The sequence below is a fragment of the Notamacropus eugenii genome, chromosome 4 (genome assembly GCF_028372415.1).
Source record: "Notamacropus eugenii isolate mMacEug1 chromosome 4, mMacEug1.pri_v2, whole genome shotgun sequence".
Lineage (NCBI taxonomy): Eukaryota > Metazoa > Chordata > Mammalia > Diprotodontia > Macropodidae > Notamacropus > Notamacropus eugenii.
Genome location: NC_092875.1, coordinates 208,378,347 through 208,406,310, shown reverse-complemented (window position 1 = coordinate 208,406,310; position 27,964 = coordinate 208,378,347). Strand labels below are relative to the sequence as shown.

At 36.5% G+C, this 27,964-nt stretch overlaps 1 protein-coding gene across 3 annotated transcripts in view; it reads left to right on the top strand.

The window, feature by feature from the left end:
• ZNF407 (zinc finger protein 407) overlaps window positions 1–27,964 on the top strand; it is a 609,391-nt gene that overhangs the window by 547,522 nt on the left and 33,905 nt on the right. The window contains exon 9 of one of the 3 annotated variants that reach the window (XM_072604089.1): window positions 203–27,652. The exons of the other annotated variants lie outside the window; for them this stretch is intronic. Within the exon in view, the coding sequence (XP_072460190.1) occupies window positions 203–258 (56 nt within the window). The 3' untranslated portion in view covers window positions 259–27,652. Of the gene's footprint in view, window positions 1–202; window positions 27,653–27,964 lie in introns of those variants that run through there. 3 annotated transcript variants of the gene reach the window in all.

The following is a 27,964-nucleotide window of genomic DNA, read 5'->3' as shown; positions in this document are numbered from 1 at the left end:
ATATTTGTTTGCATTTGAACTGCTAAATGATGAGTTAGCAAAATTAGACATTCTTTGAATTCCTGTTTTAGATTTTTTTTTTTAAGTGCCCAATAATTTGTCATGTAGAAGGTAAGATGTGTAACTTTGGGTATGCATTGTAAATAACACAGTCAGTGTTAAATGTATTAACATCTAGTTCTAATAATGTCTCTCTCTTTAGAATGCTGTTTCACAAGCAACTTGGGCAAAACCAGATGGGCTGTGAGGAGAAGATGAGCAATTCTGTCTTGCCTTAACTGAAAACATGGCAACATTCCGTTAAGGAAAGAGACAGCAAAGTGCATGTATTAATATATTGTAATATACCACAGATGTCTAAAATTTTTCATTTAAAAAATCATTCCCAGCCCTACTAAATTCATCCCATAAAAATGGAACAGAAAGTAAAACTGGGCCATTAGTAGTACTATATGTGATGAGTCATATGGTTTTTAGTGATATCCATAATTATACTCATAATGAATATATCCATTTTCTTATAGAATCATAGACTCTTTTGAGCTTATCTGATATTATGCTTGTCTTGCCTTCATGCAGAGCAACAACTAACTCAACCCATGCAAAGGGAAATCTTTCCCATCTTTAAGGATTTTCTAAAGAGAGTCCAAGGGCTCTCTCAGTAATACATTTAGTAAACTTTTGTAGGATTATCTTAGATGTTGTGTGAAGGATGAATTGGAGAGGGGAGAGACTGGAGAAGAGACCTAGTATGCTATTTCAGTGGGAATAAATGAGCTTGCCAAAGGGACAAAGTGTAGAGAGAGCATATAATTACAGTAGATACTGACAGAAACCAGATATCAGGAGGTGGAGGAATAAATGAGGAAGCAAGGAAGCTGGTGTAGAACTCTTAATAAAAGTTTATTATTGGAGAGAAGGAGAAAGATAAAACAATAGCTTGAGGTAAAATTATGGTATAGAGAAAGAATTTTTAGAATAGAGGAGATCTGAGCATTTTTGTAGACCAAGAGAGGTGAATCAGTTGAAAGGGGAAAGATTGAAGAAGAGGAGAGAGATACCAGAGTAGATATGAGGCAGTGGGATTTAGGTGTAAGGACTCAGTGTGGAGAAGGGCTCCTTCATCCTCTGAGACCAGAAAGAAGAGGCTAAAAGATTCTAAGAAGTTTTTAAATACATAGAAAGGAACCTAAGGAAATTTACATCAGAGAGCTTCAGTCTCCTCATTTTAACTGTGAGATTATTGACTGAGAGGGAATGTTGGGTGAAATTAGAGAGGGAGGGAACAATCTTTTATTTAAGAACCTACTGTATACCAGGCATTGTGCCATGTGCTTTATGAGTATTATCTCAACTCTTTGTAGTAGATGTCATTATTATCCCCATTGTGCAGAAAAGGAAACTGAGGCAGAAAGATGTTAAATGATTTGCCCAAGATCACATTGCTAGCAAGAGTATGAGGTTGTATTTAAATTCAGGTCTTCCAGACTCCAATCCCAGTGCTCTAAAAAAGATTTAGATATAGCTGCTACAAATATTGCGTTAGGTAGTTAGTTCATAAGGAATGAGAAAAAGAGCCCTTGTGTAACAAGCACAAAGATGTCATAGAGAAAATCAAGGCTTTGTGATTCCCTTTAGCAGTACTCAGTGCTTCTGGAGTATGAACATAGAAGGCTAATAGTGAAGGACTCTAGCGTTGGGGATTAGTCAATAAGTCAAGAAGTTAAGGGATTCAAGGATGAAGGAAAATATATCATTGGAATGATTGACCATAGGGTCAGCCCTGTAAAGACCAAGAAGTGAAGCATGAGTGACACCAACACCAAGAAGAGATCAGAGTCTTAGAGGTCACAGGTATATGAGGAGCAAACATGGAGGAAAGAAGTAGAAGGAAAAGAAGTTATGGTCAGAGGGAATTTAGGGATGTCGAGCATTTTTAAGTAATCATAAGATCTTGAGTGTAACCATCCGTGTGAATGGAAAAAGTAGACTAGATAGAGATAGAGCAGTTGTGAGAGTTAAGACAAAAGGACCTGAGATACCAGAGGGTTGGAGATAATCAGTGTGTATATTGAAGCTGCTAGGAATTGTGTCAAGGGAGAGGAAGAGGCCAAGTGCTTAAAAACATTGAGAAAGTTAGGAAGTGGAGTTTCCTGGAGATGAATAGATCATAATGTCAAGAATCAGGAAAAGACTATTTTAGGTAGTATGAAAAGGAGGAGAAGGTGTTGAATTATAGGGACAGAGAGGTGTCTGAAAGTGGCACTTGAAGGGATAGGGGATGCAGACACCTCGTATTGGACCTGTGTGAAAGAAGACTTCTTGTTAGTATGGAAACCACCTCACACAAAATATTATTTCAAAGGAAAATCAGTCTTAGTGCAAAAAGGAAGAACAAACTGTTAGAAGAGGAAGAGATTGAGGATGTAGGGAAGTTTCTTGGCAATAGGGAGGAAGTTCTCAAAGAGTAGAATAGAAGGAGAGAAAGAGAGAGAGGGAGATTGCGATGGAGGACCAATGGGACTGAGATGGAGTAAGGCATGAAAATAGGTGTATCAGAGACAAGCTTAGTGGGTGTGGATCAATTTGAATGAAACAGACTAGCAGCGTAGACAGATTTGTTCCCCATATGGGGCCAGAAGAATACAGATTAGTATGGTACAAATGTACATCAGTACCGTAGCACTGAGATGGACTTAATCAGGAGATGAGATTTGACGGCCTTGAGAACATGACCTGATGTCTGTGTCAGTATTCCCAAAACAGATAGGAAGAAGGAGGAATTCATATCAAGGAGAAATGATTTACTTATATTAAAATAGGATTCTTTCTTATTTTCTGAGGACTAGGCTCATGGTAGATTTTTCTTATAGAACACTGAGGGTTTGGGAGAGTGTGTGTGTGTGTGTGTGTGTGTGTGTGTGTGTGTGTGTGTGTTGTAATCAAAAAAGGCAAAATGATATGGAGACAAAAGCACTGCATGTGAATTCAGAGGACAAGGATCTGAATCCTAGCTCTGCTCCCTATTTCCAGTTCAATTTTATGCAAGTCACTTTACATCAGGGCCATAGTTTCTTCATCTGAGAAATGAAGGAGTTGTCCTTAGTGGTCTCTAAACTTCCTGCTAGTTCTAAATTCTGTGACCTACAGAAGCCCCAAAACTTTTTGTGGTAGTATTTTGGAAAACTTTAAGAAAAATATTTATTTATTCCTACAGATACATTTTCAGCTTGTTTGTTGTTGTTGTTAACAAAATAAGTTGGTTCATGCTTCAGATACTCAAAATTAACACTTTTTGTTTAAGTTTATATAATTTCTTTGTATTCTTATACCTGTAAGTCATTACTAGAATTTCATCCATGCCAGCTTCTCATAGTACAAATCAAATTGGGTATTTTTACAAAATAGCTAGAGTAATGCATTATTTGGAGATCAGTATCAGTTAACTCTTACCTTGCCAGTCTTGACAATCTGCTGGGTGTGAAGTGGGACCTCAGAAGTACTTTAATACTCATGTCTCAGATTATTAGTGACTAGAAACTTTTTTTTATAAGATAACTTGGATTTCTTCCTTTGAAAACTGACTTAGAATAAGAATTCTTTAACTGGGGTTCAATTTCCCCCCGAAAGGACTGGGGGGAATAGATGAATAGATTTCAGGGGGGAAGAGTCTGTGAACTTGGATGGGAGAAAAATACTTCTTTACTGAAATGTAATTTACTTCCCATATAATCCCATATTTTTTATTTTATGCATTTAAAAACATTTTTTTCTGAGGAGACAATAAGCTTCACCAAACTGCCGAAGGGCTTCCTACACACAAAAATGGTTAAGAACTCTTGATTTAGAAGGTAAAAGTTATAGAGCGTTGTATTATTTTACCTCAGACACTAAAACTATTATACATTTTTCATGGAGTGAATGCAACTTTAAAATGCAACACCTGAGGGCAAGTGGCAGGCTACTATATAGCTGAGGGAAGAAAGTTGTCACTACAGTATTTGTTTTGTTGTACCCCTAGATTTGTTCTTCATTCTCTTTAAGTAATACACAATGGAACTGCAATTAGCTCTATCCATTTGTCAGGAGAGAGTGTGTTTTCTGTTTCACTTCACAGATGTTTACACTGCCCTGTGAATGGCATATACTAACAAGCTCACCATGGTAGTGTAGTAGGGCAGCTTTTCTCTTCCCATAGGGAGAGGGCTCCACTCCTGAAGTACCCTCATTCTGTGCCTATGTTTGCTTGCTTCAGCATGCGGTTTATTGCCTGTTTATATGGTCTGATGCCTTCTTGTGTGAACCGCTGCCGACCTGCTTGAGGATACTGAGCAGTTACTTAAAGATGTCAAACAGCTGCAACTTTAGCAACAAGAAAGAGCTTCAAAATCAAAACTCAATAAAATATAAAAGTTAAGGATAAATTTTTACAATAGAAGTCCTTTTCTGGAAGAGCACTAAGAAAATGTGAGTGATGTCCAAGTAATGAGGATAACACTGTTCCTTTTGGTTCGTATTTTTAAAACATGTGCAAGAATAATAATAACTAAGTGTAAACAAATGTCAACAGTACAATTTTTTTTAAGAAGTTGACCAAAATATATATCCTGTGTCAAATTAATTAGGTATTAACAAGAAATATTTCTAGGGGAAAGTTTTAAAAATCGTATGATATCTTTTTCTGGAAGACATAATGTTTAGAGAAGACATGGTCTCAGTAATAGAATTACCCTGAGTCCATTCCTATAAAAGTCCAGTGACTTTTCAGATTGGAGCTGTAACATTTTACCATGGATGTAACCATGTAGTCTAGCTTATAACAGTCCAAGGCACAATTGATTTCATATCCTGATGTGAAAATAGTCAGTCTAATTCAAAAACTATTTTAAAGTTGTTTGTTTTGTTTTAATTTTCCTTACTGCATGCAAGACTCTAGACTAGGTGCTAGGGAGTCAACTCAACAACAAAACAAAGAAATAATCCTGGCTTTCAGTGAACTTGTATTCTATTTCATAACTATAACATATAAAATAAGTATGTGTATTTGAGAAGGAAGGAAAGAACATTAAAAAGTAGAGGGATGAGCAGAGGCAACAAAGGAACTGAGCCTTGAAGAAAGGTAGGGATTCTCAGTCAGAGATGAGGACAGAAATTTCACCATCTCCTCCCCATCACCTGCTCTGATATCTTGGGACTTTAAAATTAATATAGATCAGGGATTTTTAACCTAGGATTCAGAAATATGTTTTTAAAAATTATTTTGATAATTATTTCAATATTGTTGATTTCCTTTGCAATCCCATGCATTTTAATTTATGCATTTAAAAACATCATTCTTCTAAGAAGGGTCCGGCAACTGCACCAGACTTCCAAAAAGATCTATGACATAAAAAAAAAGGTTAAGAAACCCTAATAAAGATGTCCCCTCAGATTCTCTAACCTCCCAGTTCTCCATTCTTTTAAAATCCATGTCTTATTCCTTCACTCCTCCTCTGCTGGTCATAATTGATGATCACACTCAAGGTTTTACCGCTACTTATAAGTATTTCCCTTACCTAATTATAAACCCTGGCATTCCCCTATGTGATTATGACCTCCTATCATTTCACCCATTCTTATGTTCCACCCCTCCTAAACCTATTCTTTAATCTCCTCAGCACTTAATCAGATTTCACTTTTATCCCTTTCTAATATCAGTATCCCATTTCTACTCTACGATGTGGGCAGCGTGGGCAGCCTGGTGATGCAGTGGAGCACCAGGCCTGGAGTCAGGAAGATCTGAATTCAAATTTGGCTCTGTATGCTAGCTGTGTCACTTTGGGCAAGCCACTCAATACCTGTTTTCCTCAGTTCTTCATCTGTACAATAGGGACACACTGGAAAAGAAAATGACAAACTGCTCTAGTCTTTGCCAAGAAAACCTCACAGATATAGTCCATGAGGTCATGCAGAGTTGGACATGACTGAACAACGACAACAATAACTCTGCAGTGTCCTCTGCTCTTGAATTCCTTGCCCCTCTTTCCTGTCATTGCTCCTTTTTTTTTTGCCAAAATTCATCCTGTTATTAATGCTACCATCTACCACCTCTACTCCTATCTATAATAATAGCTAATATTTATATAGTGCCCACTATGTGTCAGGCACTGTGGTAAGTGCTTTTCAATTGTTATCACAACAAACTCAGGAGATAGATACTATTATTATCCACATTTTACAGATGAGCAAACTGAGGCAAGCAGGTTAAATTATTTGCCACTGGAAGAAATCTCACCACTAAATACATTGCAGATTCATGTTATTCAATCTCAGCTAGGCCCTCATTGCAGCAATGCAGTTCTTTTATTCCTCTCTGATTTCTCTCCCTGTAGAAGGTATTCTAGACCTTCTTTTCCCTCCACATGCCTCTCATATCTTTCCCTTAACCCTATTCTCTCAGCTGAGAACCTTGCTTCTTACTTTACTCAAAAAAAATTGAGGTCATTCAAGATAAGTTCCCTTCATATCAAAGCTTTTTGACATCACCTCTCATTTGCTCTGTTCCCCTAGGACAAGATGTTCCTTCTCCTTACCAGTGCCAACACCTCTGCTTGATCCCTTCCTTTTCCAGCATAACATCTCTTGGTTTTCCTTTTACCTCCCTGACCTCTTCTTAGTTTCTTTTGCATTCTCATTTCTGTCTTAGACATACTCTCTCTCTCTCCGTCTCCCTCCCTCTCCCTCTCTCTCCCTCTCTCCCTGTCTCTCCCCCTTTCTCCCCATAGTTGTTTGCATGTTGTTTACCCATTAGAATATGAATTCCTTGGGGGGATGAAACTGTTTTGGCCTTTTCTTTGTATCCCCAGCACTTAGCACAGTGTCTAGCTCATATAGATTCTTAACAAATGCATGTTAAGTTGAACTAAATCATTGCAACAGTCTCCTAACTGCTCTCCATCTCACCACTTCCATCCTACATGCTTCTGTGAAAGTAATTTTTTTAAAAGTACAGTTCTGACCATATGACTTCTTTACTTAATCAACTTTAGTGGCTTTCTGTTTCCCCAAGAATCAAGCATAAGCTTCCCTGTTTAGTTTTTAATGCCTTATACTACCTGGCCCCAACCTATCTTTCCAGTCTCTATAAATAGTAGTCTTCCTTCTGAAGTACTTTACAGTCAAACTGGCCTTCTCTATGTTCTTTTCACTCAATATCCATCTCTACATCTTTACACCTGCTGTTCCCACATGCCTGGAATGCCCTCTCTCCTTATATGTATTCATAGAGTCTCTTTCTTCCTTTAATAGACAACTTAAGCAGTATCTTATACATGAACTCTTTGCTGATGCCTCTCAACTACTAGTAACCCACCTTTCCCAGACTACCTTGTATTAATTTAAGTTCTTTACATTTTTTAGTACCTGTTTATATGTTTACCATATGTATTTATATTTAATGTTATCTCTTCCACTGGAATGGAATCTTGTAAGAAGAGATAATTTCATCTTGGTACATTTATCCCCAAAACTTAGCACAATGCCTTGGCACATTATCGACATTTTAAGAGTATTTGTTGATTAATTGATTTGTTGGTTCCAGTCATGGAGGACTGAGTGTGAGTAATGTTTCAGCTAAATTGGTCTATGTACTCCTTCCTGAACTCAGAACTCCATCTGGCATAAGAAGACTAATGGGCAGTAAACCTGGGAAGGTCAGCTAGGGCAAGAGAGTTTTAGATGCCAAGGCTTTAAATGACAAGTTGAGAAATTTATGTTTTATCCTCAAGGCCATAGAAAACTATTAGGTTCTTGAACAAGAGAGTGGCATGTCATTTAGGAAGATTATTTTGGCAGCTATGTAGAGGAAACTGAAAGCCAGGAATGCAATTAGAAGACTTGCAAAAAGCCAGATTAAAAAGTGATAAGAGTTTGAAATAAAGTGAGGTCTGACTGGAGAGGAAACAAAGGCTTATAATATTATGAAGGTAGAATTGAGAAGTTTTCGAAACTGAGTAAGCATGTGAGCTGAAATAATGAAAAGAGGAAATGATGGCTGAGTGACTGGAAGGATAGTAGTGAACCCAATAGAAACAGGAAAGTTTGGAGGAGGGGTAGCTTTAGGTTACAAGACATTGAAGTCCATTTTGTATTTTGAAATGCCAACGAACATATATGTGGAGTTGTCCAGTAAGCACTTGATGATGCAAGGCTAGTCCTTAGGGGAAAAAAAATAGCTGGATATGCAGGCCTAGGACTCAGTTACATAAAGATGAGGCAGGTTGCCTGGCACAGACATGGCATCTAATAAATTCTTATTAAGCAGAGATAATAATTGAACACTTGGCAGCTGATAAGGTTATGGTGAGGTATGTAAAAAAAAAAGAAAGAAAGAAAGAAAGCCCGAAACAGAGCATTGGAGATACCCACATCCAGGGATAGTTGACCATGGACAGTGAATCAACAAAGGAAACAAAACTAAAACAGAGCAATCAGACAGGTAGAAGAACCAGGAGACAACAGTGTCTCAAAAAACAAGAAGGAAATAGTAGTCAAGGGTAATGGCCAGCAGAGCAAGAAGGATGCTATAGAAAGGTTGAGATGGACATGCACTAAGAAATGACTCTCAGTGAATCCATAGTAAAATAATTACCAACTTTCCAGCAGAATTCAGCATGTTAATACTACTTCTGTTTTTGTTTCTATAGGATATTATTATACTTTTTATACTGGACCTATGGTTTACTTGATATAAGGATCATTTTTAACCACAATATTTTGGCACCTTGCCTACAACTTAAAGCTTTAGAGAGTGGTTGAGAGCAGCAGTGTCAAACTCAAATAGAAACATCCCTGCAGGCTACATATTCACTTAGTTTTCTATATTTTACTGTATTTTAATTTATTTTTGTTAAACAGTTCCCAGTTACATTTTAGTCTAGTTTGGGCTACACTGGAGAGTTTTGTGGGCCTCTACTTTGACACCTCTGGTGTAAAGTACCATGAGGGAAATATTATCCCTATTTTTCAGGTAGTCAGAAAATACTAAGCACTTAACAGTTAAAATTTCTTAGGAAAAAAAATGAAACAAACAAACTATATATGAACTAAAAATCAGCCTTACATAGAAAAATTTTACATATTCTGTATAAATACCATTTGAAAACATAACCATTTGATTTATCTATTCCAGATATTTTGTACATTTTTCTCAATTTATTCTACTCACAATGTATACATTTTCTAGAATGGGAAATGGTATCTTTCAAAGTCATGTAATGAATTAAATATTTTCACAAATTGTCTGGTAAGTGCAAAAACTTGCATCTTATTGCTATGATTTTAGTGTCATGGTCTAATTGCTATAGATTATTTGCTCAAAACCAAGCCATAGGAAGATGTTTAGCCTGACAGAGAGTAAACTTGGGGACAGGCAGGGGCTGGGCATGATAACTTTGTGTAAGTATCTAAGCTGCTGTCATGTGGAGGAGAGAAGACTTTCTTCCAGAGGTTGGAAGTAAGAGCAACAGGTAGACATTTGAGACACATTTAATTTTTTGTGGGGAAAACTTCCAACCCATTATTAGGTATTCAAAAGTGAAAGAGACCACTTCAGGAGGTAGTGAGTCCACTCTCACAGAAAATTTTCAGGCAGAGGTTGGATAACAGCCTATCAACGTTAGAATCAGAGATTCTTAGATTAATTTATCTCTGAGGTCCATTCCAACTTTTCTGTTCTTTGATTCTGCTGACATAATGCATGAAACACAATGATGTACTTGCTTTCTAATAATTCCAATAAATTTTTAATCAACGTGATTTTTCACTATTGCAGCAACATAAATGATGCCATGCTACATTGACAGCTAAAATTTCAGACCGAAGTAAGGATTTCCCACCTATTGGGTAGGTTGGATGAGAGAGAATTTGGGAGTTATATATGTGAGAAAAACAAATGTGCACTGACCTTCACTGAGCAGGTCTCAACAGCAACTTTGAGAGACTAGCATTTCCATTTTAATGAGACTGATTATCTTAATAACTGACATTTATATATAGCCTTTTGCATACATTATCCTGGTTGATCCTCATAACAGCATTGTTAGGCAGGTACCACAGGTATTAATTTCCATTAATCATTTGCTAAATTTTATCTTTTTTTTTTTTTTTTTGGTCTGCACAGTATCTCTCACATCTGTCTTCTCCCAATTCATATGGCTACCACCCTAGTTCAGGCCATCATCATTTTGCTCTTAGACTATTGCTATAAGCTTCTAATTGTTCTCTCTGCCTCAGTTTGTTGCCTTGGCTGATCCATCAACTACATAGCTGCTCGTTATTTTCTTAAAACTCCTATCTGACCTGTCCCTTTTCTGTTCATTAAACTCCACTAATTCCCTATTGCCTTTAGGATCAACTATAAACTCCTCTGATTTGTTTTCAAAACCCTTCACAACTTTTCTCCAGACTGTCTTCCCAACCTTGTTATGTATTATTTCCCCTTTATCAACTCCATGGCTCAACCTCATTGACCTATGTGCTGTTTGTCCCATACCACATTCCACCTCCCACCTCATTATCTTTGTCTTCCATGCCTGAAATGCAGTTCCACCTCACCTCTATCTCTTAGAATCCTTTGTTTCTTTCAAAACCCAACTCATTTGGGTTAGTGCCTCCTCTCTTTCCCCCAGTTGCCTTAGATTCTGTATATACTTATATTTGTACGTGTTGTCTTTCCCCAGTGAATATAAGCTGCTTCAGGACAGAGACTGTTTCATTTTTATATTTGTATCCCCAGTGCCTACCACAGCACCAGGCACGTAATAGGTGGTTCTTGATCAATTGATTGCCAGTCTCACACAATAGAAAGAAAAGTTGTAGAACTGGAACTTGTGTCTCTCCTTACTCCAAATCCAGTACTGTTTTCTTCCTAATGCCTTGTCTCTTAGCATTCTAAAGAGGAAATGATACTTTTTTTTTTGTAAGAGAGTTTATGGCATCCTAGGATGTCTGAGTAAAGAGTTGTCTCCTATAATTCCAATCATTTGCTTGTTTCCCCTTCCATGAGCAGCAGCAGCATTAACTCCTTAACATAAGGTAAACTTACCTATGTCTTCATCTGTCAGTAGAGCCTGACCTGAAAAATGTGATGTCATTGTACAAATAGCATTTTATAGCTCTTGGGGTATGGTGTTGAGATGATAGGAGTATGTCCCTAGTTGTGGATTACTGACCTGCAAAGAAGAAGCAAGAATTCTAAAGGAAATGTCCTCTTCCATTCCAATTGATTCTGTTGACCAATAGGATTATATGTTGGATGCTGTTTTAAAATGTGGTATTAAATAGTAAATAAGTAAAATTGGTGTAATAATGCTACTGAATCATATTCATTTGAATAATTTTTATATATTTTTATTCCTTGGTTTAACTATATTCAAAATGTATTGGCTCTAGGGTTTTTTTTTTTCTTTTCCTTCACTCCTTATTCCTCATAAAGGAGAAAATAACAAGAATCCTCAACAGCCTCCCTCCTCCCCCCCAAGGACATAGATAGTCTTAGGGTGTGGAGAAAATTGATCAAAATATTAATTAGACTTTTGTTTTGCTAGTTTGCATTAGACAGATGGAGTTCTGATCTTTAACAGCACCATGACTCATGAAACTGCTTGTGTACTAAAATGCCATTATTAACACAACAGTAGTTTTCAGCAGTTGGTAATTATTGGCATAATTAAACATTTATCAAGAAACGAGTATTTATCATTCATTAAACTTTCATTAAAAATCCATCTTAGTAGCTAGATTAGCCAGTGATTTTCAAGCGATAACTTCTTAACTTCTGGCAGGATTATAGAACATTTTGATAATAAAGAAAGTTGTATACAAGGTAATGTTCCAGGAATTATGGACAATTAAAGGATTTCAGATTCATTTTGTGTTAAGACTTTTTTTTTTTTTATAACGAGTTGGACTGAGAATGGAAAAGTATTTGGCAATATTCTTTGGGGTTCAGAGTTTGGCACTTTTTAGAAGCGTATCTAGGAAAACATGTTGCCTTTGGCAATGAAAAGTTACTGCTAAGTAAGCTCCATGGCTACATTTACATAATTTAAATTCCCCACAGTATGAAGTGTTTACATATTTTAGGGCATTGAAATTGAATGTTGTAAAGGGAGGATTGAATATAAGTATGTATCATAATATTAAGATAGGATGAAATTCTTACACAAACTATCTTGGGTTGAGAGGAAGCTCTTAAATGCTAAAGTTTCACCCTCCTGGTTAGATACACTCTAATGAAAGATTTTTTAAAATTGCCTAAAATATATTTTTTTTAAATCAAGAAAGCATTCATGCTGCATAATTGATATAAAATACTGTTTGCAATACTTTCTAAATATATACAAACTAAACTAGTAATAGGAGTTGTGTGGCATATGATTTTGATTTGACTTGGATTATAAAGTAATTATTTTTTCATATTAAGGAATAAAGAAAATTAAATGAATGAGTATGAAATTCAGCAAGCAAGAGAACTAAATTTAGTGAATATTCTTATGCCCTTATTTTCATTGAAGTTCCCTTTTTTCTATTAATGTGTTTATAATCTAACTTATTAACTGCATACTATTATCACCTCCTATCTAATTCTCCATTAAACTGCCTAATGTGTATCACCTCTTTCTTTCAGAAGTTTGCTTTTTATCACAAATTGGCTTTTTTCCTTCCATTTCCTTCTCTGACACTTTGGAGTAGTACCATGTACCACTGTTTAACCCCTCCTACACAATGACAGTTTTCCCACTAAACAGCAATTTGAAAAGGTTAATACAAGTTTAGAACAGTAAGGTTCATTGTCTAGACTAGATATCAGGGAGAAAAATAGCATCGAGTAACTAAGACTGCTTCAGAAGGCTCCTTCACATATATATGCTGGTGCTTCACCTCTTATCCCATATTCAGCAACTTTGTTTTTGTTTTCTCTTGGGCAAAAAATTTACTGTATCAGTGCTTTTATGTCACAAGAATGAATTGAATTCGTACCCTTTAGTGCAAACAACAATAGACAGAGTGGTAACCTAGTGGAAAACAAATAGACGCCCCGTCCCTTTTGGGGATTCAGAGAGGTTCAGAAAGATGGAGCTGACGGTAGAGAGGTGGCAGATAAAAACAGGCCAAAGCAGGAAAGAATCCTGCGGTCATTTATTACCATGCCATCTTCATAGTGTTTGCTGAACCAAGGTGCAGAGTAATGATTCAGACAAATGACGTTAATAATAATAGCTGGCCCTTTGGCAAAAATGGAATACCTAGTATTGCAGCATGAGACCTAATCAGATTCTCCAAAACTTGCTTCAGAAGGATAGAATTTTCTGTCTTCAGTTTTTCTGTCAATTGATTCCCCTGGGATATATCATCTTTAAGAGAAAGAGAGTAATAAGAATTAATACCCTCTACTCTTCCTCTGGCCTCACTCCCAAAATAACAGTATTAAACTTTATTATGTTTAGTATGTATGGTGAAAAATAGCATTATTATTATATTCTCCCCATATTTATCTAATATTATCTGATGATAGGAGCTTTAACTACTAGATACGTCATATTTCCCATACTTTGATAATCAAAGATTGTCTTTGCACACTTGAAAACTTTTTAAATAGCTTTACTTTTAGTTCTTGATAGTCTTAGATTTTAAATTCATATATATATCTCCTGGTGTTTGGAGGGTAAAATGTTTATAGTCCCATAGAAGGTTAACACAAAGTAAGTGTAAATGTTTAGTGTTAAATACTACTTGTTAAATATAATTTAACTACATATTTGATTCATACTAAGTCTTTACACATACATGAAAAGTGATGTAGAAGACATTTATAAACATTTTTCATTTATCTTGCTTGTATGTTGATTTCTTTATGGATTTTTAAAAATTAGACTCATATCAGTAGATGGAGATTATAGTTATTTTTAATAGCTGAAGGTTCATTAACAACATAACCAGCATTTGTTTAGCTCTAAACACCATCAGATTTATTAATTATGTACATTTTGGCATCAATTTATCACATGTACTTTGACACTTTAGATACTTGAAGCATACGCTATTGTGTAGAGGGGGGGAACAATTTAGAGACATGGCTATACATCATCTGTAAGGGAAATTATGTCGGCATGTGGGAGGTTAATATACACACTTTAGATTTCTTGGCTTGATTTGCTGTTTTCTTCTTCATAACTCTGGGTAAACAGTTTGTGCTGCCATTTAATGTTCAGGTTAAGTGTAGTTGCAGGCTATTATACATCATTAGAGTAAGTAATATTCAGCCATGGAAGAAAGATGGAAGCTTTTCACTTGTAGCCACTTGGACATTTCATTTGTCATCTAGCACACCACTGCAGAAATTAGTTGTGGCAGGCCTGATATAATTTATAGCCTGGTACCCTGAAATTAAGCAATGAATCACACCATTTTGGCTGATTAGAGTTAATACATTTTTTTTTCTGGTGACATATTTGGTAAAACAATGCAGTTTATTCAAAACTTTGCCCATTTCATCCAGTCATTTCTCACTGCAACCTATGCACCAGACTGAACTATTTACGTTATACTTAATCATTGGGCTTATTTGTACGCACAGCTTCTTCCAACAAATGTCCAAGCCCTTGTTGTCTGTTAGCTTAAGGAAAGTGATCATCTTTCATTCATTAGAAATCCCCCACCCCTCAAACCAAAGATGCTATGCTGCATGATTGAAGTGCAGCATGTGATGATGGAGTGAGGAGAGACCACTGCATTGTGCTCCAGGCCCTGGCACTCTCTAGGTGGTCAATAACAAGTTTATTACTAATCAGACATGATCCATAGAAAACAAAGTACATTTATTTTTATTTGACAGCTAGCAGGTCATAGAATGATGGTGATGAGGAAGAGGAGGAGGAGTAGTCAGAAACTGCCATGGCCACACATACACAGGGGTTGATGTGTACTGCAGTTAAAGCTACTGTGCATTATAACTAGACAGCGAGTCCCATTGAAACCATGTTGCATGTGTCTGATAACCACTGGGCATTGCATCCCACTTGCCTCTAGAATATATTACAAATGCCAGTTCTTGAGTTTTGAGAATTCAGTTAGCTGAGATATCTTGTGATAGGAAGAGGGATCACTGTAGAATAGAATCTATAGGTATTAGTGTCAAGAAGAATAATGTCTTGCTTGCCCTTTTTCCTGGGTTATTGCATGGGTTATACGAAGAGTGAGATGAGTTAATAGAAACCAACAAAAGTAAAAGGAGGGGAGATCAACAACATGGCTGAAACATGAATTTTACTGTTACCAAAAATAAGAGAATGGCTTTCCCCCAAAGCAGTAGCATGCATAAAAGCACATAAGATATAATCATTGTAGGCATTTTCACCATGTAAAATGGAGGATGCTAAACAGTGCGTAGCTAATATAAGGCTGACATTGAGTATTCCCCAAAAGCCATGCTTATGTGTTGTAGCAAAAACTTTATGAAGAACTGCTGTATGGATGGATTGATATGGGGGACACTGTACACATATTGGACTTTGTTGATTGCATTTTGATTGTAATTTGCATAAGAGCAATTAATGTAATCTATAATAACCTTTATGAGATTGGGGAGAAATATCAATTCCTGATTTCTACATCATTTGTTGATAAAAACAATCAGATCTACCTTGTTCACACCCAGGATAGGGAAAATGATTTATTATCTGTTTCTTAAATTTCTCTGAGTGTTCTGTCTAAACTTTAAAAGTGGATTACATTTGCGATTAAACCTTAACAAATGTTGTTTTAACTAGACTGCAATATATGTTATTGACAACAAGCGTCTTTCCTCTCAAAATAACATTGGTGCTTAGGCATGCAATTTACAAAAATGACAAGAAAGGGTGGTACTTTTCCCAAGGTGAATGTGAGTTGACTGATTAGCTGGTATTTTAACTTAGATTCTTGCAAATTACAGACATAAGAAACCCTGCAATTTATATGTACTTTAGAAGTGAAGGCTTTAATCCCATGATTCATGAAAGTAAAGTGGTAATAATTTAAGTACCATATTTTATTTATCCCTCAGAGTTGTCAGCTGATACCAGAAGTATTTCCACTATTTTTGGTTTGCTGCCTTTGGCCACCTAATTGCTTCTTAGGAAGTAAGAGGGAAATTGCTTATATAACTACATGGATTGTCTTTGGCAACGTCAAGCCAAGGCATCAATCAGTCCATCTGGGTAAAATCACAAGCTGACTCCGATATTGCTAAATATTTATACTGTCAAATACACACAGACATCCAGATGAAAAGAGGCATTCATTAGGAATTCTCTAGCTTGTCAGTTTAAAGATGTAGATTAGAGCAAAACCTCCCACTATGGTACTGAGTGCTCAAGAAAAGTCTATATTTAGCCATTCTGAGCAATAAATATCATCATATTGCCTCATTTAGGTAAATAGAGAATAAATATTGTCAAGATGATCTAGAGATAGTGTAAACAGATCCCTGTTCAGAGTCTGTGTTACCCAAGTAAATTCCAGGACATTGATGTACTGATGATGCTTTGGGGTTTAACCCTTTTTCTTAATCACGTGCTCCCTCCTTCCCCTTTCTGATGACAGTGAGATGGGTCTTCTGACAGATCAGGAGAAAAATAAGAGGGGGAAATGGTTCTGCATGTTTGTGTGTGTGTGCGTATGTGTTTTTAACCACAAAGGTGATTTTTAAGTTACGTGAATTAGAGCACTAATTAGTATTTGTGCTGTAATATTGCCTTGATATTTCTAAATGCTGTTGCTGCTGCTGCAGCTGCTGAAAATAAAGATATCTGTAGCAACTCTGAGGTTCATTCCAGAGTTTAACATGAGAACTGACAAAGCCCATCAATCACAAGAGAACATTACAGCTCTAAGGTTAAGACATTATTTCAACAGTACACCAAGTTAAGACTCATACCGGAATTTCTTTTATAGCACATTTTTTTCTGAGATAAGATTCTCCCACTGTGAGAATATTCTATGAAAGACTGAGATCTGTACCTTGACAACAGTTCATTTTCTTTGCTTACATTGTAGCAAGTGCCATCCACTAACAAAGTAAGGATAAAATTTGTGCCCTGTGTGCTCAAAGAACATGTCCCTTTGCAACAGAATGCTTTTCTCCCCCTTGCAATTGATAATCTTGGAAGTTATGCTCAAGTGGGAATTTTAACTGACGTCAAAGTTTTAGTTAATTACACTAGATGATTTTTTGATATTAATAATTAACATCCCTCTTTATAACTAAATATCCATAATTAATCAGCAAATCATAACGTGAAGACTAATTAACTTCAAACTCAAATCTGAACAGAAAATCCATATTACTATCTAACATCATTAATTACTAGAGTAATCAAAGTTATCCCTCATGGGATACAACACAAAGCTTTGAGGGTTCATAAACTAAGCCATTATCACGCAGAAATGTTCAAAGTAACTTCAAATAGCATTGTAGATTAGTAAATTATTAGAATATTTAAACAAATTTCCAGTTTCACCATGTTATATTATCAGTAATCCACTCCTGACAGTTGGGTAAGTAACTAACAGAATAGCAGCTTTCCCCCACCATGTCTGAGCTTTTTTTTTTCTTGGGAGGTTAATACAGGGAACTCTGTCAAGTGGGTAATTTTGTTCACTGTCTTTTAAAATTCACTGTACTTCTTTTGTCTCTTTTCCTATGGTGCATAGAGTGCTAGTTAGCTAGTTTAAAATGAATTAGTCTTAGTCTACAAAGTACATTGGCATTGTTCATCCAAAAGGGAATATTGTTTTTAAAATGAAGCTTTAGACAGCAGGATACACATCGAAAACTCTTTGAGCCATCCACTTTAAGCATGAAAGAGAACTAAAAGAGGTGGTTATGCAAAAGAAAAAAAATTTTTAATTAACATGGACATCACAAAATATGAAATGGGTTCATTTTAATTTTTAATAAACATGATGGTGCCATTGTAACAAACTGAAAAATGCTTTTGTAGGTTTTCATTTAGAAAGTTCCAAGTTAAAAGCATGTCTAAAATCCACAATTCAATTATTATATCACCTAATCTTCCAAGTGCACACATAGAATACTGTTCCTTTGTGTGGCAGCTGTAAAAATCCTAAGCAATTTTTACTGTCAAGAAAACTCTGAATAAATAGGGGCTGTTAACTTAGGCAGATATCTGAGGTTATTTGGTGGCAATCAGGAACTCACAGCACTTCAACTAATGGGTTATGATCAGAAACTGTTCCTAATAGCCAGCTAGACGGATCTGAATATGAAGATTTCTATAATTTTGTTGTCAGCTTGTGATGTACTCTGGTGCTAATTATTTGGAACAATTATGTTTTCCTAATAACAAAAGAAGAAGCAGTGGTTTAAGCAGGCTTACCTTCAGATCTTTAGATAACAGTTTAAATTCACTTGCCATTGAGAAATAACATTTCTTTTTCCTGCATGGAGCTCTAATTATTTAAGATGCTTGTCTTTTAAAAATCTACTCCTTTTACTTCTTTTAAGCATGTTCAATATGTCAGGGTACACTGATGACTTCAGTAACTAGTATTTTCTCGGTCTTAGGTTTATGCCTGTACCTCCCATAGACTGCTTACTTCATTTGGTTATTCAAAAACCATAATTAGTGCAGTAATTAACGTGTGGATCCTTCAAAGGAAGACTGCTAGAATCATGGGACGTCTCTCATCATTCTTGCTGATATGCGGATGATAAAGAGACTTAGGTTGATGTGACAACAGGATTTGTATTATTGCACATTAACTGTGCTGCAGGGAAATTCAGACAGGACCTTGGTCCACAGAGCCCTTCCTTTTGAAAAAAAGTAATTATCCACACTGTTTCTATAATGCAACTAGGTGTTATCCTGCATTTGCAGCTGTCAAATCATTTGTTTTAAAGCGATTTTTTTTTCTATCTTATGAATACTTGAAAGTTTGGAGTTTTGCACATTATCTCTTAACCAATTACCAAACGAAGGTGCCAAGATGTTGTGGGTTGTGGGGGGTTTTTTTAATCTCTAACAGAGAGATTCTTTCTTGACATTTGATTTCAGAAAATCTGATAGTAATTTGAGTTGGTACAAGTTACAGTTTCAAAATTACATTCATGAAGATGAGTCCCTATTTTCTGTATTTCCCCAGAGGGAACTTTGTTGTTTGAATTTCTATTTTTAATCAGTTGGATTTTCAAGCTGTAGTAAATGAGCTGTGTACAGTTGGATTTGGCTTTGCCAAACATGAAGGCAAACTAGTAAGCATTTTGACATGTTTAAAACTAAAATATTAGTCGTTTCTCAATGACTGTTATGATGAAAATATTTTAGAAATAGATAATATTTCCTTTTTCCTTTAATTTTCTCTAAATGGTTGGCCTTTCCTACTACTAGAAGCTGTTCCTTTCCCAAATTTTCCTATTTTACCCTACAGGTAGCCTATGGGAACTTGGATAAAATGTCTTAGTATATGGGGCATACATTACTTTGGTAGCCAAAAAGATCATCTAAGAAGGTCCTTAGAGTACCTTTTCTGCTCACACTAATGATAGGTCAGGCAGAGGGAAGACACATTAAAAGAACCATAACAGTTCTCTGAAATACATGAATATGATCATTCTGTGTTCAGGTTTTCATGGAAGATTATGTCTCTTTCTCTTTTTTTCTTGTCATGTGATAGGTAAGAATGAGATAAGGAAAATCAAACTTTTTTTGACAACCCAAGATTCTCAGTTTACCTGTTAAGTTTAGCATACCCTTTGTTTAAACTGTTCTCTTCTTTCTAAAAAGCAGTGATTTATATGAGGATTTCTGCTTGACTTTTTCCTTTTTTTTTTCGAACCACTTCCCTCAGCTATTAAGGGTTTGCAGTAGGTCTTTGCACACTATTCTGGTAGCTAGTGTCAGGAGTTAACCTTGCAATTAGATTTCACACAAGGTGATATCACTGGATAATCGCAACCTGAAGTATTGTGACTTATTGATATGGTTGCTGAGTATGTTTATCTCAGAGCTTACAAATAGACCCCTTTTGCCAGTCATAACACAAAACAGCCATACTGTGTGGCCATTTCCTTAAATAACTTATACTGCTCACAACTGACAAATATGGAAACTGTACTGAAGGCCAGATGCCTTCTCTTACCACGAGATCAACATCATGGTACCTTCAAAATACAGTCTAATGTACAAATATCAGTTTTGAATACACTACAGTGGGTATGGCATTTAAAGCGTATCGTAATTTAACATTTTGAGCTAGCCTCAAAATCAATATGACCTGCATTCAAGTCCTGCCTGTGATGCATACCAACTGTGTGACTCAGGGCAAGTGACTTTAACCATTTATAATACCAGGCAACTCACTAAGACTAAAAGTTGCAAATCTATCTTAGTAGAAGAAGCTTTCTCATAAGAGTTACCTACCCTGCTGAAGTCACAGATCCAGTTCAAGAAAATATTTTCTAAGTTCAAGAAGAATATTTCATAATTACGTAAGAGGGATGATGGTGATAATGACTGGCATTTGTATAGTGTTTTGACATTTGCAGAACACTGCAGATCTCATTTTATACTCCCAACAACTCTGGGAGTTATCCCTGCTATTATCCTCATCTTATAGATGGAGAAACAGGCTGAGATAGATTAAGTGATTTGCCCAGAATCACACAGCTAGTAAGTGACTGAGGTAAATTTTGAACTAGGTTTTCCTCTTTCCAGGCCCAGCTTTCTTATCCACTTTACCACCTGTGATCTCAGTGGTACAGAGAACCCTCAGGTGAGGAAACTCCCTCTACTAGGACATCTTCTTTACAGCCTAGAACTTTGGGAAGTTAAGTGACTTGCATGGGTCATAATCAGTTAACAAATATTTATTAAGTACCTACCATGTGCCAGGAACACAGATGATAACAAAGAGCGGCAAAAAAGACAGTGCTTGCTGTCAAGGAACTTAGAGTTTAATGGGGGAGACAACATGCAAATAAATATATACAAAGCAAACTACATACAGGATAAATAGGAAATACTGAACAGAGGGGAGGCTAGAATTACTGGGAGGTGAGAAAGGCTTCCAGGAAAAGATGGCATCTTAGTTGGGGTCACTGAAACCAGGGTGATCATTAGGTAGCAGCTGAGGAGTGAGAGCATTCCAGGCATGGGGGACGACTAGAGAAAATGTCTGGAGCTGTGAGAGAAAGTATTTTAGTCATGGCATTACCAGGAGGCCAGGGTCACTGTACTGAAGAATATGTGGCAAGGGGTAAGGTACAAGAAGACTGGAAGGATAGGAGGGGACTAGATTGTAAAAGGCTTTAGAAAACCAGCGCATTTTGTATTTGATCCTGGACACAATAGGAAACCACAGGAGTTTATTGAAAGTGTGAATGATATGATTGGACCACAGATTTAGAAAAATCACTTTGGTGATTGAATGGAATTAGGGAGATACTTGAAGCAGGGAGACTCACCAGCAAGGCTGTTGCAGTGGGTCTAGGCATGGGCTGTTTGAGGGCCTGCACTCAAGTGGTAACGGTGCCAGAGGAGAGAAGGGCGGATACAAAAGATGTTGAGAAGGTGAAATTGACAGGCCTGACAATAGTAAGATCTAGGGGTAGGTGTGGAGCCTTCCCTCTGTTCTTCATTCTTGATAAGTAATATTGAGTCTAACAAATAAGAAACATCAAGGTAAAAAAATAAGGTTAGGTTTTTTTTTTCTTCTTTAGTCATAGGGGAGCTGGTAAAGGAAGCAAGGAAAATCTTAAGTGCCTGCTATGAGCCAAGCAAGCACTGTGCTATATCCTTGAGATAAAAATATATACAAAAAGATGATCCTTGCCCTCAAAGAGTTTATATTCCAGTGGGTGAAGGTAGCACACAAAAGGGAGTTAATTGTAAAGGGGTGGTTAATGGAGACCTCAGCTTCCTGAATGAGACTGCAATTGAAGTATGGTTTCAAAGTAGGGAGAGTTAGGAGTAGAACCATGAGGGAAAAACACACCAGCAATCCATCCTGGCAAGATTACAATTGTATTAAAAAAAAAAAAACACAACCCAATTCACATGAAGTTATCGTAATTCTATGATATGTGAATGTCTGTCTCACGTAACTTTAATTGGAGCATACTAAAACTTTTGTAATAAGAAAAAAATTCATAGCAAAAAAAAAAATCAAGACCTTATTACAAATTAAAGCTGAGTAAAAAATTAAAAAACCACAAAATAATGACAAAATTTTAACCATCTAATAGATACTTGATACAAAGTTAACCATTAGTTAATCCATGGCCCAATGTAATCTGAAACCATATTCTTTTGGGAGAGAAACTACCTATCTAGCTAAATAAAATAAGGTCAACATAGAATGGTGGTAACATAATCTCTTTCTCCCAGGGATACGGATATTAGAACAGATGCAATAAAAGCTTATCTTGGGCTGTACTTGACTTGTACTTTATCTTTTAACATTTAGGATGCATGTTATGCCCTTACATAGAGAAGTAGGTTGGCATAGTGAAAAGAGTGCTGAAGTTAAATCAGGAAGACCTAAATTCAATCCCTTCCCTGACTCTGCCGAAGCTGTTTGACCATTGGCAAGTCCGTTAAACTCTCTTGAGTCTCTGGTTATTTAATAAACCCTCATTTAATCACAGATCTTTGACATGAGTACATATACTTACCATATATTTATCTTCCTTTTCATTTGATCTTTGTATCAGTAAGAACATGTAATAATAACAATAAATGATCTAGTGCTTTAAAGTTTACAAAGTACTTTCCATATGTTATCTCATTTAAGCTTCACAATAACCTACAAAATAGGTACTATTAGCCCATTTTACAGATGGTAAATCTGAGACTCAGGATGAATGAACTAGTTAACCTAATGACTTTGATATCTAAAACCCATGAATATGTCTTAGACCCCAAATGAATTCCTGGAAGAGCTACCTACTTATAATTACATACCGTTAAGGGAAGGATTCAGAAAACCAACTGTGGCCTTGGAGAGACTGGACCTCTGAGTCAGCCACTTAACCTCTTAGGATATTTCTTTTACCTTAAAAAAAAAAAAGATCCTGTTTCTATCCCACGTTAGATCCTAATTTGTATTCAAGCCCCATGTCATAACTACATGTCATACTTACACGATCCATTATTAATATGGATGACTTGGAGTTTCCTCCCTTCCAGTTGGGTTTTGTGAATGTTACTAAGCCTACAAAGAGTGTGGAGTGAGAATGGAGGTTTACAATCTGTCTTGTGTGAGCCACAAGGTTTGCTGTGTCTCTGGAATATAAATATAAATACTCAGAACAGTTTAAGGGATTTTCATGTCTTGAAGTGTTGTGAGTTTGTAGTTAGATGAGAATAATAAGATTCCATACGTTTGCATGGAGGTTTACAAGATTTACAAGATTTCCTGTTAATATGATCATCCCAACTCTAGGTAGTAGAGCAAGGAATAAAGCCCCATATTTTATCAAAGAAGAAGCTAAGTCTTGGAAAAGACATGAAGTGTTTGGCTCAGAGTTAACTCATGAGTACCACAATTGGCACCAGAGCCTGCCTAGGTCTTCTCCCTCCAAACTGAGTACCCTGTCCACAGTGCCATGCTGTCTGTATGGAACAAAGGGAAGTCAGAGATTTTGAGTTAGAAGGGTCAATCTGTTCCAAACTTCTACCTCACGTAAAGAATCCCCTCTATTTCATTATACTGTATTGAATTGTTGTCTTTAGCATATGGTCAGTGAAAACCACAGATTTTTCCAAGTGAACTGCTAATAACCCTGCCCTTGTACCATTCCTCTAGTTTTATAAGCCCTGTTAAGTCTTAATTTGTTTCTGCCTATGTCTCTTTCCTTTTGATATCTTTTTAAGTGTGGATTCTTGCATCAACCCTCTCCGTCTTAACTCAGTAGAACAAATTGTTGAGTAGAACAAAGGAAGGGACAGAGCCCTTTGGATTGTCACCAAAGACCTTCTTGCATGTGAGGAAACTTCATTTTGAGGAACACTTTCCTAGTTCTTTATCAGTTCAGTCTATTGCTAGTTAATTGTTTAATTTCTCTAATTGATAGTTAATGTATTGTGACAGCTATTTTGACAGAGCCTTGAATGACTAATGTCAGTACTTAGAAAATATTCACAAGGGAACCAGCTGATCTGCTAATCAATGGCAATAGCATTGCCATTGCTTTCTTACTTACTTAGAGCTGCTTTAATAACTGTGGGGAATGTTGATTACTGTCCTCCACAGGTAGGCACTTCACACCAGTAAAACATAGCCTTTGTACAAAGAAAAAGCACGTTGAGGATTCCCGTGCCTTTCCTTCCTTCAGATATTCTTTCCCTCAGGTTGTACTATTAAGTGAAACAGGATTTACCCAATAAGTGGGCTGCTGCTTTTTTTTTTTAGGGGCATATAGCATTAAAAAACAGGTGGGAATTTCCTTTATAGCCTTTGGCCTATGAACAGGTACAGGAAATGAGCTTGTTTATGACTTTATGTGTGTTTGAATGCACATAAGAGAATAATATATTTTCCACAGGAAACTTCCAAAGAGTAAGGACCCTCAACACTGTTTTCAGTCATTTGGGAGTTCCTGAATACTATACAAGCATTGGCTAGAAATTAACAATGGAATTCTGACACCTTCAGAAATACTTCAAATGGCTTTCTTCCTGTATTCAGAACTACCCTAGTCTGTGAACCAGAACAGAATTTTAAAAATAGCTCCTATTGGTAGATCACTTTAAGGTTTGCAAAGCATTCTGCATGTATCATTTATTCCTCACAATCACTCTTTGAGATAAGTACCACAGGTGTCATCCCCATTTTACAGATGAGAAAACTGAGGCTAATGGCAAGATATAGGAACTTAGTCCAAGGTCAGAGAAGTCAGTAAATATCAGAGGTAAAATTTGACCTCAGACTTCTACTGACTCCAGATCCAGTGTCTTTCTAGTAGAACACACTGCCTCTCAACCGTCAGAACCCACTGCCTCTCAACCATCAGAACCCACATCGCTAGATTATGAACCTTTAATGATGTACTATTTGAAATATTACCAAATTATGAACTAGTCACAATAAAAAATTCATTTAAAAAGCTATGTTGTCAACAAGTTCTAAGAAAGAAATGTCTTAAATATGTAATGCGTATATTTATAAATGTAACATTGTCATTGCCATGTGTATGTTTTATTTCCTGCTAAAGATAACCAGAAATCTAATCCTAAATATTAAACTCAAGATGGATTTTTAACATCAGAATTTTTTCTGAATATTCACTCTTTCCACAGCTGCAGTCAATGTAAATACTTTGGGGGTAGATCCTGATATAGCAAAGAATTTCTTCTGGTATATTACTGTAAAGCAGAAGAGTACACTGTCAGCAATATGTGCCTGAACTGAGAATGTAATGTTGTTTTGAGCATGTTTAGGGAGGGAAAAAAGAATGTAATGTACAGATATGACAGTCTCACCAGAAAGTTTCCAAGTAGAATTCTATGTCATCTGGATGGAAATGAAAAGTTATTCATTATAATTAAACAATGCAGGTTAATAGCAGAACCACTTGATATACATTGTTTGAAGAGGACTCCAGGCACTCCATTTATCTGATGGGACTGGTTTAAATTCATTTTTCTGGCTCAAGTTGGGGCATTCAGCTAAACAATTGGCAAGTCACTGCCCTCCTGCACTTAGACCCCTTGTCTGCAAACACGATGCAATGGAAATGTGGCTGAGGTTTCATGAAATGAAGTGTGCAGCATGCCAGGCCCATCTGTGCCAGCCTTATAAAACAAAAGCTCCCAATTTTATCATCATTGCCTTTTGTTCTCCACAGTGCTATTCATGTGACTGTTTTATGAATGCTAGAGTCTGTGAGCATCGATTGATCCAACTAGTTCCTTTGCTGCACTGCTTGTTCTCTGCTATAATGCTTATCACCCCTGCACCCCTATTCCTCTTAGAAAGGCAAGCTTTAATGTCCAGAATCTGGAACAATTTTATAAGCTTTCCAGGCTGAAAAACCAAATGGAGATATTTTTGAATTGCAGATCAAAAAATAAATGGGGGTAGGGGAAGAGGGTGCACATTTAATCAGTTAAAAGAAGCAAGACTACTGCTTGTTTAGGTCCCAGAATCCATAAACCTGTAATGATTTTATTATATTGATGTCACTTTTCATTATTTCCATGAACGGGTATTCCCATCTTAATGCACAATATTTGCCTCTGATGAACCAACTAGTTTAAACACGGTTTGTTTTAATGGTTTCTGAATTTCCATTCAAATTCATCAGAAGTAATTCTATTTGAAATCACACCGGGCTAAATGTGGTAAGCTGTAAATCCATTTGAACTGCAGTGCCTAGGAGATCAGCCCATTAATCTCCAGATCTACATTATAATGTTTAGCCAGTTTATTTGGGGAGAATTTTGTTGTAGAAGTGGCAGAGAATCTGCCCCTGTGAGGACCCATTTCATTACTAAAATGCCTGCAAAGGATAGTGATACGGAAATGCCATTGTCTTATTAATAAATGACAGCCATGTTGGAAAGATCAGTTGGAGGAAATAGCCAACATTATTATAAATAATATTTATATAGCATTTTAATGTTTGTAAAGTGATTTGCATATGTTATCTCTTTATATTCTCAAAACAACCCTGTGAGGTAGGGGCTTATTATTATCTCATTATATAGATGAAGAAACTGAAGCTGAGGTTACGTGACTGCTCCAGTGTCAGTCACATAGCTAAGAATGGGCTGAGGTAGGATTTGAACTAAGGTCTTCCTCATGCTGAGTCCAAGATTCTGTTCCCTGTACAACCATAGGAATTTCTTGTCCTTTTCAATTTGGACTCCTGTTTCTGCAGGTAATATTTTCATGGACTAATAACCAATTCCATGTGTAAAATGTTTACCTTGTTGCTGAGAGAGTAAGTGGTTTCATATAACTTATAGGATTTTAAAACTGGAAGGCATCTTAGAGATCATTTAGTCCAATATCCTCAGTTTAAACTGAGGCATAAAGAGATCTTTTTTTTTTTAATTGACTCAAGTTTCTATAGCTATTCAGTGATAGGGCCACAACAGAGCCCAAGTCCCTTGACTACCAGTACTGTCCTTTTTGCATTATACTCACACCTGTTCAAGTCATTACGTCTGCCATGATGAAGAGAAAGAGCAATTTATATACTACTGTCCCATTAGAAGCCCCATCCGCATAGTTTTCTGTTTCTCTTACTCTTTTCAAAGAGTCCTAAGAGTCAAGATTCCTCTCAGTTTGATCTGTTAGGTGACATTGTAGTTAAAGCTGTTAAAAGCCTTTCAGACAAGTGTTAGAAATGTTCTGTGCAGTTTGGGACTGAGAACAATATATGATTTGTAGCCCAAAAACCTTTTCTTCCTCCATTTCCTACAGTATCCTTGCAATTCAGTATAATCATAAGAGAATGGAATTGGGAAGTATATTTGTGTATTTGGGAAACAGTGTTGCCCCCTTCCAGATTAACCAAATTCATCTTTTTTTTAATTGATTAAGATTGTCCTAAAGTAGTTTGCGCACACACACACACACACACACACACACACACACACACACACACACAGCAAAACAAAACCCGAAAATCCAGGTCAAGTAATAAAAACATGAAAAATACCAAAAAGATCATGTTGAGGCTCAGGGGATCACAGGTTGATAGATTTACAACTAGAAGAACTCATCTAATCTAAACCCCTAATTTCACAGATAAAGCACTTAAGTGACTTACCCAAGACCACACAGGTAGTAACTAGCAATCGTAATTCAAATCTAGGTCCTCCTCCTATTCTGAAGCCACTGTCTTTTCCACTGTGCCATGCTGCTTGTCCTGTTGTAACTTCAGGCCTTCAGTTACTTGCTGTGAAAGGCACCA